Consider the following 18,242-nt stretch of genomic DNA (forward strand, 5'->3'; position numbering starts at 1 on the left):
TGAGAAAGTCTGAGATTTATCATTACAGGCTATTGAATGTAGAATATTTTCTTAGACTGCTGCATTAAAAAAATGTGAAAAATGGTTACTGGGAAAAAAAGTGGCACTCAGTAATGAGAAATATCCCCTAAGTTCAAAAATACTAAATGAAACAGAAAGGTGAATATTAATGTCATAGTGATGAAATTCGGTTTTAATCTTAGTAACCACTCTGTGTATAAACATTGTATTCTTTTATTAAGGGTTAATGTTTTTTTTGCACACCAAGGGTAAATATAAATTAGTATATCTAAACTATTTTGAAAGGTCATACATTTTAAATGAATATTATTAATATAATTAGCTTTTTAGCTTTCGCACATATGTGTGCTTATGTGAATAAAGACAAGATCATCAAATTATCTTTCTTAAATATATTTATTAATTATTGTCAAAGTGCCTGTTGGGAACCACCGGGCGAAAATATGGTGGAGCAAAATGTGTTTTTAACCGCAGAGTGTGGAGCTTTAACATCCCACACCGGCCAACACAAAGTCACAGGGAGTTGTTGTTTTGTGTATGCCGGCGGTGCTGAGTTGTGTGTCGGCGGCAGGACGGTGTAATGGCTTACATAAGGCCGCCGCTGACCCGCAGCGGTCCGCCGTGCCGTGCCGCGCCGTGCCGTGCCGTGCCGTCTGAGTCACGGAGGCCGGTGTGTGTGTGCGTGTGTGCGTGTGTGCGTGCGTGCGTGCGTGCAGCTGGCGGGGAGCGGGGAGCTGATCCGCGGCTGATCCGCGGCACATGCTCCGCCATGAACATCCAGACAACTTTGAAGACTTAGCTGTGGCTGCTGAGGTCATCGCTCTGGAGAGGAGGAGGAGGGAAAAAAAAAAACTACACCGCCTCCATTTTGAATAGCCATGTAAACGGGGGCTCGCATAGTTTGTGTGTATCGCCCACTGCGCTGCGTAGTGTCAACAAGCCACATCCAAACATCCCTCGACATGGACGACCTGTTCAGTCCGCGGAGGTAACTTCGTCAAGTCGGCCTTTTCTCTGCTGATTTTAGTCACACGGCTAACTAATGTGTCTTTGCGTGTTTTGTGGCGCTGCCTTGAGGGACGTTTGTGTGAAATAGCCGGAGTGTCAGTGGTCACGAAGTTCGTGTCTGGCTAACGAGCTAGCCAAATAACAGCGTAACGTTGCTGTCTCGTTAGCAGCTAGCTGCTGCTGTCGGAAAATGGTTTCTGTTTGGTTTGATGCAGCTCACAGCTTTGTGTCCTCATATTATCTTAAACGGTGCTAATGGAGCAGATCCTCCGTCTGCACCGACGATTAAATGGGTCGATGTCGTTGCACGCAGGAATGTCAGCGACAACCTGTGCATGCTAATATGGATATTTATTATTGATTGCACATTTGCAAGCAGGAGCTGCTGTCAGCCTCCTGTGAGCTGATGAGGAGCACAGACTGTTCCTGTAATGGTGACCGTAAAAATTAGCAGCTCGTGTATGACTGATTGGCAGTCTTTTGCGGTGGTTAGCATCGGATTTCATTCATGTAATATAAGGAAACGTCGCAGGTCGCGGCTGAGATTGGCTCACGGTGATGGAGGGGCGGGATGATGTGCTGCTGAAAATACTGAGAGGCTGCACTGACAATCTATGCAGATATAGATCATAGGTTATATGTCTGCACAGACAGACTGCACAGTTGAAATTCACATGCATTTGGCAGGTAATAGGACAGGCTGATAGGTCTATTCCTTCTCCAATTCTCCTCTTCACTTTGCTTTCACACAGTGATTGGTTATTGGGGATCTATTTATCTTTTTTGTTTTCCAGGAGCCTGAACAGCACACAGGGGGAGATAAGAGTGGGGCCAAGTCATCAGGTAAAACCTGCTACACTTGAAATGTGATTTATATAATGTTTGAATTAAATCAGCTTGACTATAAGTAATACATTGCTTCTATATATCTAGTAGTCAGATTTATTTATTAATGTATTTATTTTTTTCCAAAAAACCTTGAAAAACAGAGCAAAATGTTAAAATAAATAAATAAATAAATAAATAAACCAAAAAAAAACAGAAAACAAAACAAAGCCGTTCTAATTTCTTTCACCACTTGTAAGGTCTTCAGGTGTCTTGTTTGGAGAGCTAACACTAAATTTGACAGCAACAAACATATAGTTGTTTTTTATTTCTGATAAAGGATGTCCTTTGATGTTGTGATTGAAAATGTTACTTAGTAAGTACTTGATTTTATGTTATTTAACTACACTTTATTAAACATAAATGGTAACAGTGCACACAGCTGTTGTCCTTTGAGGAAGTGTAAGTGTAACTAGCTCCTGTCTCCTCTCCGGTTTCACTGCAGGCTAAGCTTCCAGAGCTGCAGCCGCGGCCAGCTCCTGGTTTACAGACTCAGACAGAGAGTGAGGAGCTCATGTGGACGCCAGGGGTCAATGACTGTGACCTGCTCATGTACCTCAGAGCTGCAAGGTCAGTGTCTGCCTTTTGTAGCTTCAACTTTTCTACTCTCTGCGTATAAAGGCTGCCACCTTTGCAATGATAAATTCAACCATTTATTAACATTAAAGTTGGAAATATTTTGGAATTTGTCTCAAAATTTTCATCAGATAACAATATACAACAATATAAAAATATCACAAGGTATTAATAGATTTATTTTTTTTTTTTTTTAACACTGATAATTTACCTACAGCTCCAGGTAGGTAACAGCTATCAGGAAATCAGAGAAGTGTCACAAAAAGGGAAGTAAATACAAATGCAACCATGTGAGTGCCAGTGTGGTTAAGCTTGTGTCCAGGGTTATTGCAATACATTTAAATCAGTGCAATAATTAATGGCTTGTGTGCTTGTTTCCAAATGGATTTTATTCAAATTCATCTTTGAAATGTCAGCAGTAAAATAACTGTTGTGTTTAAACATAATTTGCTTATTGATCTGTTAACTTCATGGTTCAAGGATAAAGAGTTGAAATGTTAACACTGCTGGTTTTGTGCTGGAGAAACCAAAGCCAGTATTGATACGATTTTCAAAATAATTTCTGAGAATGGAATTTAATATTCAGCCATGAAAGTGTATAATTGCATTTTAAATTTTGAGTTTGTCTAACATCACAGCTGTTATGTGTTTTATTTTTTTCAAGGAGCATGGCAGCTTTTGCAGGGATGTGTGATGGTGGCTCCACAGAGGATGGGTGTTTAGCAGCCTCCCGTGATGACACTACACTGAACGCTCTCAATATGGTGTGGAAAAAGTGAATTATACTAATTTCCCAGCTACACAATATAATGTTGCAGTTTTCAAACAACCATATGTGCTTTCTTAATTCTAGTTACATGCAAGTCATTATGATGCAGCAAAAGCTCTCCAGCGTCTGGTTAAGAAGCCTCTGCCAAAACTCATTGAGAAATGCTGGTCAGAGGGTGATGTGGTGAGGCGCCTTTTGCTTGTAACACAGCACTGAAGGTCAGTGCTGATATGTCTATCATTAACAAAGTTTGAGCTGGGAGATAAAAACCCTGGTCATTAAAATTGTGAGAAACTGAAATTATTCTTCTCACTTAAATTGATTGTTATTAAACCCACTATTATACAATTTTGCTTTGTGTGTGCTGTCATTTAGTTATACTCACAATTCTCCCTCCCTTGTCTTTCCAGAAGCATTTCATCAAAGGACTGAGACAATATGGAAAGAATTTCTTCCGCATCCGGAAAGACTTTCTACCCAGCAAAAAGACTGTAATAGTCGTGTGTGTGTGTGTGTGTGTGTGTGTGTGTGCGCGTGCGTGCGTGCGTGAAGAGACCAATTTGCAATGCATGCAGTGATTCAACAGTATAGCTCAATTTCCTCAAAGTCTGTTTTTATTATTAGGGGGAGCTGATCACTTTCTACTACCACTGGAAGAAAACTCCAGAGGCTGCAGGAACAAGAGCTTATCGACAACAACGTCGACAGCCATCTTCCCGCAAGGCAAAGACTCGCTCTGCAGCTGCTCCAGTAAACACCCCATCAAGAAATTATTCAGGTGAGCACTTCTTGTTGCTCAGAAATATCTTTTCATTGCTGCTGAAGGGGAAATTGTTGGTTGAATTATGCAATCAAAACTTTTTTCAAACCTGTTCTTTTCCTTCTCAGTGGACATGAGTTCTGCCAGCGAGGATGACCTTGACAGTGAAGACAGTGAACAGGAAATCAAGAGCTGCAGCCACTGTGGTACAAGAAGTGAGTACAAGTCTGTAATTTTGATTCATCCCACTGGGTAGTGTTCAGTGTTTTATGTAATAGAGTTTTCAAAGTTAGTAAAATTTGTGTTTCAAGTAACTTTTTTTCGAACAGGTTCTAAAGATTGGCACCAAGGGGGAAGAGATAATCCTTGGCTGTGCACAACTTGTCGCACCTATGAAAACAAGCATGGATGTCTGCCACCTGCTCCAAAATCTGCAAATGCTCCATTCATGTTTAAACCTGTTAAAGAGGAAGAAGAAGTCAACAGCAAGCACGGCATGAGGACACGACGAAGCAGAGCACCTGTAAGCTCAAAGCTGGCAGATCACTCATACTTTATTACTCATAAACATTTACAAAATAATGTTTGCGCAATTGCCATTTCGCATAAGCTTAAGCCGAATGTAGTATTTATTCAAAATATCATAAAATACAACAAGAACCTGAGTTTGAAGTATTGATGCACCTTTTTGCTGGTAAAACCTCCTTGTATCATTATGGAGAACATATTTTTCTTGCCTGCATTTTAGCAAAGTCAACTTGTGACTATTTTGTTGTAGCAGCTGTCATGTTTAAGAAGTGGCCACAGAAGGCTCACAGGCTCTCCCACCAGCGAGGATCAGCAGTCTAGTAACCAGCCCTCCCCCAGTGGAGTAACATCTAACTCTCTGAGATCATCTTCCACAGACAATAAGAATGAGTCTGCTAGGAGGACAAATAAGGTAAACATAATGCATGCATTTGTGCATTCACCTGTGCGACGTTGTCTTTTTGGTCTGAAACTGGAATCCTGTCTCTTTACATGCAGACGTGATATCTAAAATAAGCTTTTAGATTTAGAAAAATATTGTTAGTCACCCACACTGAGGGTTTTATGTCAGTAAATATCACCCTGCATCCGCAGAAAGTAAAGGAGGAAGTAATCTCACCAAAGACAACAAAACGTGTTCGGGAGAGTCCTGCTCAGGAGCATGAAAAGGTTACACCTAAAAAGCTGAAAACGCAGGTGAGCTGTGGTTTGTGGTATCTTGTGTCGGGAAAGCCAAATGTCTTGTTTTGTAAGGGCTCTAAATGATCCAGATTTTGTTGTTCTTCTAGGATCCACAGGGTTCACGGTCGGAGGGAGAGGGGGAGGTAGAAGAAGAAAGCTCTTCAGAAAGCCGCAGCACTCAGGATGATGGCAGCAGTGACACCAAAGACATTGATCAGGACAACCGCAGCTCCTCTCCCAGCATTCCCAGCCCCCAGCAGGGCAATGAGAGTGATTCTGATTCATCTGTCCAGCCAAACGGTGTCGCATCAGATCTTGTTGCATCTGCTGCTGTGTTGACTGACACACCGGCCCCCCAGCCCCTCCCTTCTCAGGGTCCTGCCATCGCTCCCCAACCTCCACAAAGCACCCCCTCTACTGATCAAGCTCAGAGCCCTCCTCCTAATTCTCCAGACCCCCCTCAGCCAACATCTGCTCAGGCACCTGCAGCAGGGGGTCAAAACAGCCGACCACAACCCACCTCCCACTCTCTTTCTGGTCCCCCTCCTCTTCCTCTGGGTCAGGATTCTCCTCTTTTTCCAGTATTTCAGGTCCCTCCAGCACTTAGTTCTGCACAGCCTCTGCAGTCGCATGGCCAATTGTCTCAGGCTTCCCAACGACCCCCGCCTTTCTTTAGGGAGTCGCCGCTCCCTCAGACTCCTTTATCTGGCCCACAAATTAAGCCTCCTCCCACCACCCCGATTCCACCTTCACACAAACAGCTGCCACACCAGCCTCCTACACCTTTTCCCCAAATGCCCTCCAATCTTCCCCCTCCTCCTGCTCTAAAGCCTCTCAACTCACTGCCCAACCAGCATCCTCCAGGTGCTCTACCTCCTCCCCTTCAGCTCATGCCACAGCCTTTGCCAGTGCAGGCACTTCCCACCCAACTTCCAATGATCTCTCAGGGGCAGACCCACCATGGAAAAGGTGCCACTTCCTCTCACCCACCTGCTGCAACCTCACACTCTCTCACCTCCACAACATCTTCTAGTGGTCCTGTACCAAGTCTCCAGCCATCCTTCCTGCCTCTTCCCCTGAGACCCTTGTCGAGCAGCACAGCAGGGGTGCCACATGTCCAGATTAAAGAGGAGCCACTGGATGAGATTGAAGAGGCAGAGAGTCCACCCTGCCCACCGAGGAGCCCCTCTCCAGACCCCACCATTGTTAACATGGCAAGCCATGCAAGCCAGTCTGCAAGGTATGACTGAAGACAGTGTTTCTTAGGAATAAATGTCATAATTTTAGGCTGTCAGTGATTTATTTGCACCGTTTTTTTTTCTAGGGTAGAATGATTATCCAACATACATCCTCAATGATTTTTGAATATAAGATTTGGGTGCACAAGTGTGAATTTATTTTGGACGTTGTATAACCGTTCCACACTGGAAAAAGAATGGTTCAGATGAATCATTAAAAGCCCAAAATTAATGACATTCATACCTATAATGAGTGTATACAAACTTCTGACCACAACTGTATATCACACACAGCAAAGTACATCAAACTGCATGAACGAGCTCAGTATTCTTGCTCAGTTTAAGAAAATTTGTTGACTGTTAGAAATCTGTAATAGTCATTTGTTGGACTGTAAAATGGCCTGTGTCCCTAACTAAGGTCCAGGTTGAACCAGAATGCTGCTCCCATGACTGTTTTCAGCAGCAGATTTGCAATAATTTAAACAGTATTGTTGTTTTCATTTCCAAATTGGTGACTTGCATAACACAAAACACTGTGAAACTGTGGTATGTTTGTTTGTGTCATGGATTTTGTTTTCAGATCAAACCAAATTATGTAGTACCTAGTCATAACAAAGTTGCTTTCAAGGCACTTAGGTGGGTTGTACATCTCATTGTGTTAGACATACATGGAGCCAAAATGTTGCATGTTGCAACTTTGTGTGAGTGAAATTTAAATCAAACTACAAATGACCCCTAACATTTATTTCAGGTTCATCAAACACTTGGATCGTGGTTGCAACTCCTGTGCTAGAACAGACTTGTTCTTTACTCCACTTTCGTCTTCAAAATTGGCCAAGAAGAGGGAGGAGGCAGTGGAAAAGTCCAGGAGAGAGGCTGAACTTAGTGCTCGGCAAGAACGTGAAAGAGAGAAGGACAGAGAGCGGGAGCGAGAGAGGGAAGCTGAGAGAAACACTGTAAGTGCAACATCACTTACATTCCTTTTTTTTTTTTTTTTAAAGCATCCTCTATTTCCGTTGTCTAACACTTTCTCTTACAGAGAGCCAGCAGCTCCTCCCATGACAGTCGGATGACTGAGGCTCAAATGACCACGGGCCACGGGCGCCCTTCTTTTGAGCAGCCACCCACCACTGTAGCTGCGGTGCCCCCTTATATCGGTCCTGATACACCAGCTCTGCGCACGCTGAGCGAATATGCCCGACCACACGTCATGTCTCCCACCAACCGTAACCATCCTTTCTACGTATCCCTGAGCCCTGGAGACCCCCTGCTGGCCTACCACATGCCTGGTCTGTACAGTGCTGAACCCAGCCTGAGAGAGCGCGAGCTGAGGAACCTTAGGGAGAGAGAGCTCCGTGAGAGGATGAAGCCAGGCTTTGAGGTGAAGCCCCCAGACCTAGAAACCTTACACCCCTCCGCCAACCCAATGGAGCACTTTGCCAGACATGGTGCACTAGGTCTTCCTCACATACCTGGGCCCCCCCACCCATTTGCTCCCTTCCATCCCGGTTTGAACCATCTGGAGCGGGAGAGGATGGCGTTAGCTGGACCTCAGCTTCGCCCGGAGCTGAATTACGCAGAGCGGCTCACTGCAGAGCGACTTCACGCAGAGAGGATGGCCTCTGTGGCGACTGACCCAGCTGCCAGGCTGCAGATGCTCAATGTGACACCCCATCATCACCAGCACTCTCACATTCACTCTCACCTACATCTGCACCAACAGGACCCGCTGGGTCAAGGTGAGGCCAGACTAAATGGAGTTTCAGAAATGAATCAGCAGTATTACAGTATTGCCATCTTTACTTTAAACCTTATTCCTTCTCACAGGTTCAAGTCCTCACCCTCTGGTGGACCCTCTTACAACAGGGCCACGTTTGGCCAGATTTCCCTTCCCTGGTGGGCCGATCCCCAACCACTTACTCAGCGATCTTCCTCATGATCATGAGATGCTTCGCCATCCTTTGTTTGGTTAGTAATCTAACATATTCACATAGTTTTATCTTATCTTGTATTTGTTATCAATGACCTTGCACTGGTGTCAGCCATGACAGACAGCATTCCTCTTGGGAGGCCTTTCAAATTCAGCTCAAATGTTCAACAAAGATGGATTCAAGGATTCATTGATTTTTATTTTCATGGCGAAAGGTCAACATAAAAATCATAGTTGCATTCTCATGAATGTAGTGAAGGGGAACCTCATAAGAAAACTTTATTGCTTCTGGCACAGATTTTTATTTGGACTAGATGATTAACTGATTAGAATTTTTTATTGAAATGTTAAAGGTCACTGTGAACTCAAATTTGACCATAACACAAGACTTACACAGTACGTATGACAGTATTTAACACAATAACTAACAGGATAAAATAATATCGTGATGACATTTTATATCCAAATGGTCAAAGCTTAATTTTACTGTAGCAACATGGTATTAGTTTGTGATAATTTTTCTGTGCCTTCCATAGGAGCTGCTTATCCTCGAGAGCTGCAAGGTCCCATTCCTCAGATGTCTGCTGCTCACCAGCTCCAAGCCATGCATGCTCAGTCTGCAGAGTTACAGAGAATGGCGATGGAACAGCAGTGGCTGCATGGGCATCACCTGCATGGGGGCCCTCTACCAAGTCAGGAAGATTACTACAGGTGAGGCAATTGAAAGTTGTGTATGTTTATCCATAACTCTGGATTAAAGAAAGAGTCTTAAAAGATACGAAACCCTGTCAGCTTTTTCCTGTTGAGTAAAGTTTATCAGAGATACTCTTAGTTAAGGAGAAGAAAGTACTCATAAAATACCTCAGTATTTCTATAACATCACATAAATTTAACACCATTTACCTTGTCTGACAGTCACATTGACACTTAAAACTAACTTTTAGTTTGGACATGCATTTTGTCCATGACAGAAAACCATATTACCACAAGCCATGAGACATTTCTGCAAATTAAATAAGCGGGGAGAACGTGAATCGTCTGCACATAAAGGTCCCACGTCCGGGAATCAAACCTGCAACCTTCTTATTGTGGGGCAATAGTGCTAACCAGTATGCCACCATGCTGCCCTTCCGTTAATCAGTTCATTGAAAATCATTGCCGATCCCCAATAATCAAAAATCTAACAGTCAAATTGACCAGCTATGCAATGAAAGTTGCTTAGTTACACTCATGAAAACTGTGACAGCCAACTCATTGCTCTTATTTTATTAAATGTTTTTCTGTTTTCCAAAGCCGTCTGAAGAAAGAAGGTGACAAGCCATCTTGAGTGTCAGGTGGTGCATGCCCTGAAACCATACACTTATACTCAATAGAATACTGTGTACCCATAAGACTGTAAGAGAATATTTGTGTGTCATTTTATTTGTTTTAATATATTTTAGAAAATACTTTGTGGATCTTGTGCATTCCTTGTTCAGCACTTAATGGGGCTGTCAAAGTCCGTCTGAGATTTTCATATCACTTAAGACTTTATACTAGTTTTATTATCTAAAGAATGAACAATCTCACTTATTACTGTGGGATTTAAAAAGACCGAGTTTCTCTAACAAACTGTCAAACTCTTTGATATGCAGTGATTTAAACTTGCTAAAATACAGCTCTTATAAATGATATGAAAACAGACTGGCTTTGGTGTTAAGTTTAAATATACTTATGAAGATTTCTAAAGGATTTCATTGTACAGAATGACATTTAAATCAGTGTTTGAATGATTGTAATGACCTAGCATGACGCAGTCTTCAGTTTTCACCAAACTAGAGTAGCAAGTTGCATTGTGGTGTTTAGGTTCTAAAAGTATAGTAGGGGTTGGTTTTAATCTGCTAAATATTTGTCTAAATTCTAAAGTTTTTATATATCAAGATATCTTTTCACAGTGTAGCTGAAGCTTTTATTCACTCATTTTTAAGACTGTAAATATTACATGCTCACATTATTCTATATGAATGAGTACTATTGATTTAGCACTAGAGATAAACACCTGACCCCCAGCTCAGCAGTATAGCAGAAAATCATGAGCTAAAAACAGTATAGCATATAATAAGTGAAATAATCATGAATTTGAACATGATCTGTGAATACAGACAAAGTTTTATTGGAACAATGTATTTCCTTCATTTTGATAAGAATAAGTGAATTAGGGAAAACAAAATCTTTGGCATTTAAGTGGAAAAAAACTGCCTCTAAATTCAATATTTATGTGATATGATATGACAGTGTATCCTTCGTATATTTATTTCAATAAATATTTCTGCAGTGACACCTTATTAACTTGCAAGTGGAGTTCTTATATGCGAAAACAGCAACAGCAGTACACCTCTTGTTAGTGCTATTGCTTTCTGCTGACAATCAATTTACGGACAGGAGTTATTCGTTCGTGGTTTTATTGAATCAAATCACTTGTCGCACCAAATTTGCTGTACATGGAAAATCAAAAGATTCATCCGGTTGCCATGTGTGGTCTGAATCACATGGTTGACACACACTAATGCGTACCCTGTCTATTTTCCTCTAAATGGGATCAGAATTTAAAAATGAACATCTCATATTTCTACACGTGTTAAAGAAGACGATAAATTTATCAGGAAAAACTTTTCTGAGCTAATTAAATCAAGGAAAAAAGTTATTTCCCCTTGAACTTATTTTGGCCCCCAGTGGAGTTGCATAAAGGCTCTTAAGTTTATGTTTATATATTATATTCTTTATGTTTTTTTTTTCCTTGTTCAGTACTGTAGAGTACATTTCTTCACGTCAGTAAAGTATTTTAAATTGAGTCTGAAAATGGATTTCCCAGGTACTTATTTGGTTGGGAACCACTGTTTTAGTCCTCCAACTGATACAGATAGAAACCAGACCATATGTATAGCGGGCGCTCATCCATAAATAGAAACATCGAACACACTGCAGCCGTACATCAAACTCTCCAGGCTGCTCTTGGCTTCACGGTAGCTGTATAACATACAAATCCATGTTTGAGACACAACAGGACACACGCTCCGAGAATTACGGTCCATATATCAACATCAGTTTTATCACAGTTTACCCAGAAACCAAAGTGATCAAAAGCTTATAATGCACCTGAAATAGTTTCAGGCTTTTGGCGCCCATTAGCCTTTAACAAATCCTGTGAAAGAGCAAAATTAACCTCTAATTCTTTGAATGTTAATCCTATAAGTAATTTGTTCTCATTTCAGATACACAATCTTAAAGCAAGTCTTTGTACTATAACTTTTGGTGGACAAACGGTGGTACTAGTTCTGTAACAGCAAATGCCTGTTCCTGTCACTCTGATCACACATTATTGGTCAGACTGACTTATCAAGGACATCCAGTATTTTAGTTCACCATTGACAATTGCTCTTTCAGATTTAACTGTCACGGTTTGTTTACAACCTGAAGCGTTTCTATTTTTTTTTTTTTTGTTTGTTTTTATAGAGAGTCATCAGTAGTGCTAGAGGACAGCTTTCTCTCTGTGTTCTTACTGAGAGATAAAATAAAGTTATCCTAGCTTTCTCTCTGAATCAATCCAAAACAAATATTGCTGAAATCACATCACAGCCTTGGCCCTTACTTGTAAATTTGGTGATTTTTGTCAGATGAAGTTAACACTAGAAGCTATAGTGAGTTGCTCTGGATAAAAACATCAGAGGACTATATTTAGATAAATTCAGGAATTCGTGCAAAACAGCAGTTTGAAAATGTTTAGGCACATTGGCCCTGCAGAGTCCAGCCATTTAACAGCAGTTGTGTGTGTAACACAGAACACCAATATTACAAATATTTATAACTTTAATGCTTAAAATGTTATCGTTGACATTTTATTACTCTTATTTTAAGTATAAATACTGCACATCCGAGTATCATCACTACTAGTGTTAAGTTGGGTTAAACATAAATTGGAAGAAGAGAGTGTACACATATTTATAGTTGTATGACATTTACATGTAGTGGCTGTATTTGCACAGGTGGACCCAGGGGAAAAATGTTGGAAATGATTTTTCTTGTCTCTGCATTACGTATCAGTGATCATCACAAAGAGGCGTTGTCTTCCTCACATACTGCCGCAGATACTGGATAGCTGAGAGCGCACTCACATTTGCTAGAAGAGCTGAACAAGATTAGATGAAAGTTACGTTAATTAAGTTAAACATAACATTTGTTAAAAGCCCCAAAATCTCATTCATCTAAAAATGTCTTACTTAAATAAGTAATAATCACTGTTAAAATTATTTATTTATTTATATATATATACTTTTGTTTGTTTTGTTCTTTCCACAACAATTTTTGTGAAAGATAGAGCAAAAAAACTGCAGTGAATATTAATCACCCAGTTATGTATTTATCATAAAAGAAGCTGGCTGAGGAAATATGTTCTCATGGCTTTTAAAATTGTGTCTTGGCGATCATAGGGAATATCAGTGCGACAAGCTTTTTACCTGCTTTCCAGGTGTCAGCAGCCTCGGGATCCGACGATCTTATTACCCAGGATGCAAAGGCAATGCAGACCAAACACATGTCAGCCTGCTGCAGCGTAGAGAAGATGCCCTGTTGTCCTGAAGGAGACAACAGTGCAGACAAAAGTGAAGTTGGTGTAATTACACAATTTTCTGTGCTGTACATTCAGAACAGTGTGTCAAAAAGGTCTGATTTACTTGTCTGGATAGTTCCCAGAACGCTCTGTTGTATCTCCAGCTCTCTGAACAACTTTGACGGCGATGAAGAGTCCCTTCTCTCCATGAGTGCAGTCACCGGTGATTCCTGTCTCTCAATCTTCTCAGCCTCAACTGGAAACACCCAGGCCCCAGACCTTCGGCACCAGATGCTGCCTTTATCGTGGAAGCGAATCTTCCTTATCGACATAAAACTTTTCCAGTTGGGAGACTTACCTGTGGCTTCTTTGGATGTCCCACATTGATTGGCGTTGATGAAACAGTGAGAAACGACTCTGATCGGAGAGAGGCTCTCTAATTCTTCCTGTGTCTCATGGTCTGCACTCATGAAAGGATAGTTCAATTTTGCGAATGTGAGTTCTCTGATCTTACGATGGGAACAAGAGAAGATAGGGATTGGTTTCCCATCACTACACTGGGAATCCTGGAAGGAAAAGTATGACATTTCATCCCACAATGTACAAGTAGAGTAGCTGAACACAGAAGCTGCTGACATGTCCTCTGGATCATAGACAGCAACACAACTGGTGTCATCCTTATATGCATCCTCTGTGGAAAAGTGTTCAAACACATCGGGGAGGGAAATTTGATACTGGTCATCCAGGAGGGCTGTGCTGGAGAAAAAGGGTGCTGGCATGAGTGTTTCCAGGCTATCACTGACTTTCAACTCTGCGTCTTCCTCCAGAGACAGACAGCTGCTGAGAAGCTGACTGTAGCCATCAGAACTAATCTGCAAAGTTAAGTCCTCTTGGTTGAGAGTTTGTAAATTGTGCATACTTTCATTTGTTGTCTGCGTTGCCAATGAAGGTTTTCTATGTGACTCCTGATTCTCAGTAAGCCGTTGTGCACCGTCCTCTAAAGGTACAGGGGTCTCCTTTCTGTCAGAGCTTGATGATTCCTCCTCATCATCATCGTCATCCTCACCCTCCTGTGATAAAAAAGTAGAGTTGTTAGTCCTCCGTTGGGATTTGCTCTGGGGATCAGGACTGGGGTTCCTATTGGCACCAATAAACTGCCAGTACTCCTCTTCAAAATCTGACATGGAAAACTCACAGCTTGAGCGATCTGGCTTGGACTCGTCAGGTTGTGTGCAATAGTCTGAGTCGGCGTTGTCTAACGTATCCATTAAACCACCATCAGGAGGCATATTATGCTTCAAAGGGCCAACCGGGTCCCCGTGACTCATCGGAGACTCGTCTCCATCTGCCTTCCCTGTGTTGTGTGTTTCCCAGGGAGGAATGCGTCTCCCCATCCTGAGCTGCAAAATGTCATTTATTGTCAGTTTCTCCATTTCGTCCCAAAAGTCAGAAATGGCATAGACGGGTCGAGTGTGGCCTGCAGCTTTGGCGTATGCTTCAGGGCTGTCAGCCAAAGGCGTCGCAGTCAAATCTGGAGCAGGGAGGGGATTCAGCTGCTCTCCTGCAGAGCTACTAGAAGCTGAAAGATTGATTTTGTATCTTTCCAGTCCAGGAGTGTGTGAGTGTGTGCTGTGTGTGTCATTATCACATGCAGAGCTGTCATGGGGCATTTCACTGGCTCTTTGGAGGGCAGGTGGAAATGTGAGAGTGGAATGAGCATCAGTGTGTTCAGGGTTGATGAATGCTACAGTGCAGAAGGAAGTGCTATCGTAAGAATGCATTGGTCTGTCGTGTGTACTGTCTGTATCTGTACTCAGAGGTGCTGAGCAGAGCGGCTGTGTTGTTTCCCCAGATTGATTTTCCTCAATCAGTTCAGCAGCAGACAAATAGCTTTCAGAATCATAACTGTGAACGGAGAAGAACTCCGCACCATCTTCAAACTCTTCTGACTCTGGACTTTCCAGCTGTGAGGAGTCTTCAGGGGTACATGTGTCATGTGATGAGGAAGCTGAGCTGCCTGATTGATGTTTGTTTCTGTCCGTGGTCGACTCTGTGTTGTTATGGAGGATGGGATAAGAAATCACTTCCTCAGTGAGGTTTCCCGACACATTCTCCTCTTCATTAGCCATTTGCAACAAATCTGAAATGCGTTCAGGATTTACTTTCAAACTTTGACCCCCTGATGAGTTTTGAGCAAGGTTTTGGTTTGACTGGGGGAAATGTCCCTTCTCCCCTGGTTTATATTTCCCTTTGTTTATCCCCACGCCATTTGCATGTGATTTCTCCTCCGTTTGGCTGCGCAGACTGTGACTGTTCTTACAGAGTTTTTTTTGTCTTCGTTTTTTTTTCATAGAGGTGGTACGCACCTGCTTTTGTGCTGGACTGTCATTCACTGTCACAAACCAGCGCTCTTTCTCCACTCTGGGAGGGACACTCTGAATGTCCTGGTTTTCAGCTCTGTCTGCGGTGTGAGGCTCATTCACGTTGTTTTCCATTTGGTCGCATGATGGATCAGTGGTATTGTCTGCCTCGACACGAAGCTTTCCATCCTCCTTTTTCAGCTCTGTAGGAGCTCCTGAGCACTGATCATGTATTGTATCAGTTTGCAGTGCGTTTGCAGCATTGTCATTTGTCTCCTCCTTCATGCTCAGTGTATTTCCTGTGGGAGAATCAAGGCATACTTCAGAGGCCCCCTCTGCAGCGCTGTTTTCTTCCCCGGTACCTCTCTCAACCAACTCCATCATTAAGTTCATGCAGCTCTCCTCTCCTTCGCCGCAGCCTGAAGCCGTGGCCTCAGCTCCACCACTGTTTACATCAGGGCTCTGTTGCTTCTCCTGCCGGCCTGTGCTGATGATGGAACTTGACTCGTCTGTGTCCTCTGAGTCACTCAGACTGAGGTCATCAGGGCAGGCGCGAGAAGGCTGCAGCAGACTGCACTCCTCAGTCTGATCATAGAAGCTGGTCCAGTCGAACTCTGCAATGTGCATGCTGTGATCTAAATCATCCATTTTGATATATCACACGTTCTTCAATCTGAAGGAAAAAAAAAAGAAAAGCACACCAAAGATTGATGAGTCAGGCATTTTGAATTAGACAATAAATGACAGTGGATACATTAACACGTCACAGTTAAACATAGAGTGCAAGCATTTGTCTGAAGCTTAGCATCTCTGTAATCAGCTGTTAGCAGGAAACAATTGAGCAAAAAGCAAATAAGGTCCTCTATCAGATAAAAGCTTGACAAGTGAAAATCTCAGAGAGCAGCAGAGCAACAGTACAGCACCTTGATCACAAGATTCAAAACAGACCCCAAAATACTCCATGGCCCTGCTCTGCGAAAACATGTCATGTGAACTGTATCAGTTCATGTATCACTGTATCAACTTAACAAACAGCAGGAAGGGTTGTAAACAAAGTGAAACTGATACAAAAAATATAAACACCAAAATAGAATCTCATTGAAAAATTATGCCACATTCAATAATTGGTCATATTTTTGTATTTGGTTAATGTGTTTTCAATTTTGTTTTAGCTTTCAGGTATGTATTTGGTTACTATCATGCTGCCCTTTTCAGCATAATGGGCACTGTTGTGACTTTTCAAAGTGCTCGGCCTCAAAGTCACGAGAGGTCTCGAATTTTCTACTTCAGTTAACATCCAACAAAAAGCATATAGCTCTGCGTAAATGAACGTTCGTGTGTTCCTGCGGAGAACAGGGACCTACCGGCTGCAGAGGGATGAGACATCCAGTTTAAAGTTGTCAGTACTTTTTTCCTTGCAGGAGCATTGCAGCTCTAATGTGGATCTGTCCTTGCATATGTCAGACTGGGGCCTTGCACTCGGCTGTTAAAAATAGAGCAGTATGTCCAGTCACATGCAAATGTCTGTCCCTACATTATTAGAGGTGTGACATTTCAGCAACTAAAAATGTAAGCCTTCTTACATTCAGCAGACAATAATATTAATAATAATAATTATAATAATGACCCACAAACTTTGCTTTCATGCCTTTTATTATAGATGCATGTTGTACACTACAGTTAAAGTGTGTAACATTTCAAATGTGATGGAGAAATGTCATTTAAACTAACTTTTTTCATATATTAAAAAACTACATCAATAACATACATATACATATATATATATTTATTATAGGTCTTATAAATGAACAGAAAGAAACAGTGATTATGGAAAGGTGCTTTATTTCTGAAAACAATTCTTATATCTCCAGAACATTCAAGGCATTAGAGTAATTAGAATATGTACATTATTACAAAACAATACATCCTTTGTATAAAACAATATGTACACATTTGTTTAGCTTATTTTCCTTAAACCAGCAAACACGAAGCAAAAGGGAAATATTCAAGGAATGATGAGCCATCTTTTATCTGGTTCATTTCAGATTGCTCCAAAACATACTGAAGATGAAAATGATGTTATTAATCTTGTCAAGATATAAAAATATATGAAATAAAATACAACAAGGCAAATAAAGCTTGGATATCTAGCCTTGGTTTCAAATTATGCACAGTAAAGGCCACTGGATATCCTCAAAATACCCAATTATTCATCACATCCGGACTAAAAATGTTTCCCGGCTGGATTTAAAGCTGATAATGGCACAGTAATCACAGCAATGGCATACAGTACAAGCCATCTTCTTCAGACAACATTTGGCAAAGGTTATAGCAGTCAAGTAATGTTCACAATGCAACAACACTGTTGCCAAGTATGCAAGAAAACAAACTCAAACACACTTGACACCAAATTATGAAGTTTGAGCATAAAAAGTAAGATCTAATATTAAGTGAGAACCTCAGACATATAAAGTGCAGGAGGATTCAAAAATGTTGTTTTGCTTTGAGAAAAATCTGTTGCAATTTTACTTCATGAACAATGGGATTGTAAAAGTATTTGCAGGTGTTGTAAAGCTGTGGAGTGTGAGTGGGTCTGCTGTGGAAGGCAATAAATTATTCTTTCAACTGCAACACATTATTTGTTCTACTTGAAATCCATTCATCTTGGTTGAGCTCACAAAAATAATAAATACGACAACAATAAAACAACAAAAATACAAAGTCAGCACAACTCCTACAGTAAGTCCCTATGACGTCCTGGTCCACTGGAAGAAATGTAACGCTATCAGACATAATTTATTCTGTTGGCAAAACTCTAATCGATAAAATTCAATGCATTGTTACAAAATGAAAAATACCACACGTGAAAAAAAAAAAAAAAAAACTGTAATCAGTTAAAAA

General features: G+C 41.4%; 2 protein-coding genes across 2 annotated transcripts; one reads left to right on the plus strand and one right to left on the minus strand.

Moving 5' to 3' along the window:
* The first annotated feature begins 738 nt into the window (after positions 1–738).
* On the plus strand, positions 739–10,714 carry rereb (arginine-glutamic acid dipeptide (RE) repeats b). The gene is made up of 17 exons (XM_029502738.1): positions 739–1,009; positions 1,824–1,872; positions 2,360–2,484; positions 3,155–3,254; positions 3,344–3,442; positions 3,670–3,750; positions 3,884–4,037; positions 4,148–4,234; positions 4,349–4,542; positions 4,798–4,959; positions 5,142–5,243; positions 5,336–6,468; positions 7,218–7,422; positions 7,506–8,205; positions 8,294–8,434; positions 8,933–9,107; positions 9,690–10,714. The coding sequence occupies exons 1-17, from the start codon at positions 984–986 to the stop codon at positions 9,721–9,723; spliced, it is 3,567 nt and encodes a 1,188-aa protein (XP_029358598.1). The 5' UTR covers positions 739–983; the 3' UTR covers positions 9,724–10,714.
* A 1,368-nt stretch (positions 10,715–12,082) lies between these two features.
* perm1b (PPARGC1 and ESRR induced regulator, muscle 1b) lies at positions 12,083–16,795 on the minus strand. Its single transcript, XM_029502955.1, has 4 exons — positions 16,706–16,795; positions 13,106–16,014; positions 12,890–13,006; positions 12,083–12,561 (listed from the first exon to the last, which is right to left on the minus strand). Exons 2-4 carry the CDS (start codon positions 15,987–15,989, stop codon positions 12,473–12,475), a joined length of 3,090 nt encoding a protein of 1,029 aa, XP_029358815.1. The 5' UTR covers positions 15,990–16,014; positions 16,706–16,795; the 3' UTR covers positions 12,083–12,472.
* Positions 16,796–18,242: the final 1,447 nt, after the last annotated feature.

The sequence above is a fragment of the Echeneis naucrates genome, chromosome 5 (genome assembly GCF_900963305.1).
Source record: "Echeneis naucrates chromosome 5, fEcheNa1.1, whole genome shotgun sequence".
Lineage (NCBI taxonomy): Eukaryota > Metazoa > Chordata > Actinopteri > Carangiformes > Echeneidae > Echeneis > Echeneis naucrates.

Bases quoted from the DNA above. Each gene is read 5' to 3' on its own strand.
- rereb (XM_029502738.1), top strand. From the start codon at position 984: ATGGACGACCTGTTCAGTCCGCGGAG. The intron at 1,873-2,359 runs GTAAAACCTGCT...GTTTCACTGCAG, and splicing joins GAGTGGGGCCAAGTCATCAG to GCTAAGCTTCCAGAGCTGCA. The intron at 6,469-7,217 runs GTATGACTGAAG...CATTTATTTCAG, and splicing joins CATGCAAGCCAGTCTGCAAG to GTTCATCAAACACTTGGATC.
- perm1b (XM_029502955.1), bottom strand. From the start codon at position 15,989: ATGGATGATTTAGATCACAGCATGCACATTGCAGAGTTCGACTGGACC. The intron at 13,007-13,105 runs GTAAATCAGACC...TGTCTCCTTCAG, and splicing joins TCTGGGAACTATCCAGACAA to GACAACAGGGCATCTTCTCT. The intron at 12,562-12,889 runs GTAAAAAGCTTG...AATCTTGTTCAG, and splicing joins TGCTGACACCTGGAAAGCAG to CTCTTCTAGCAAATGTGAGT.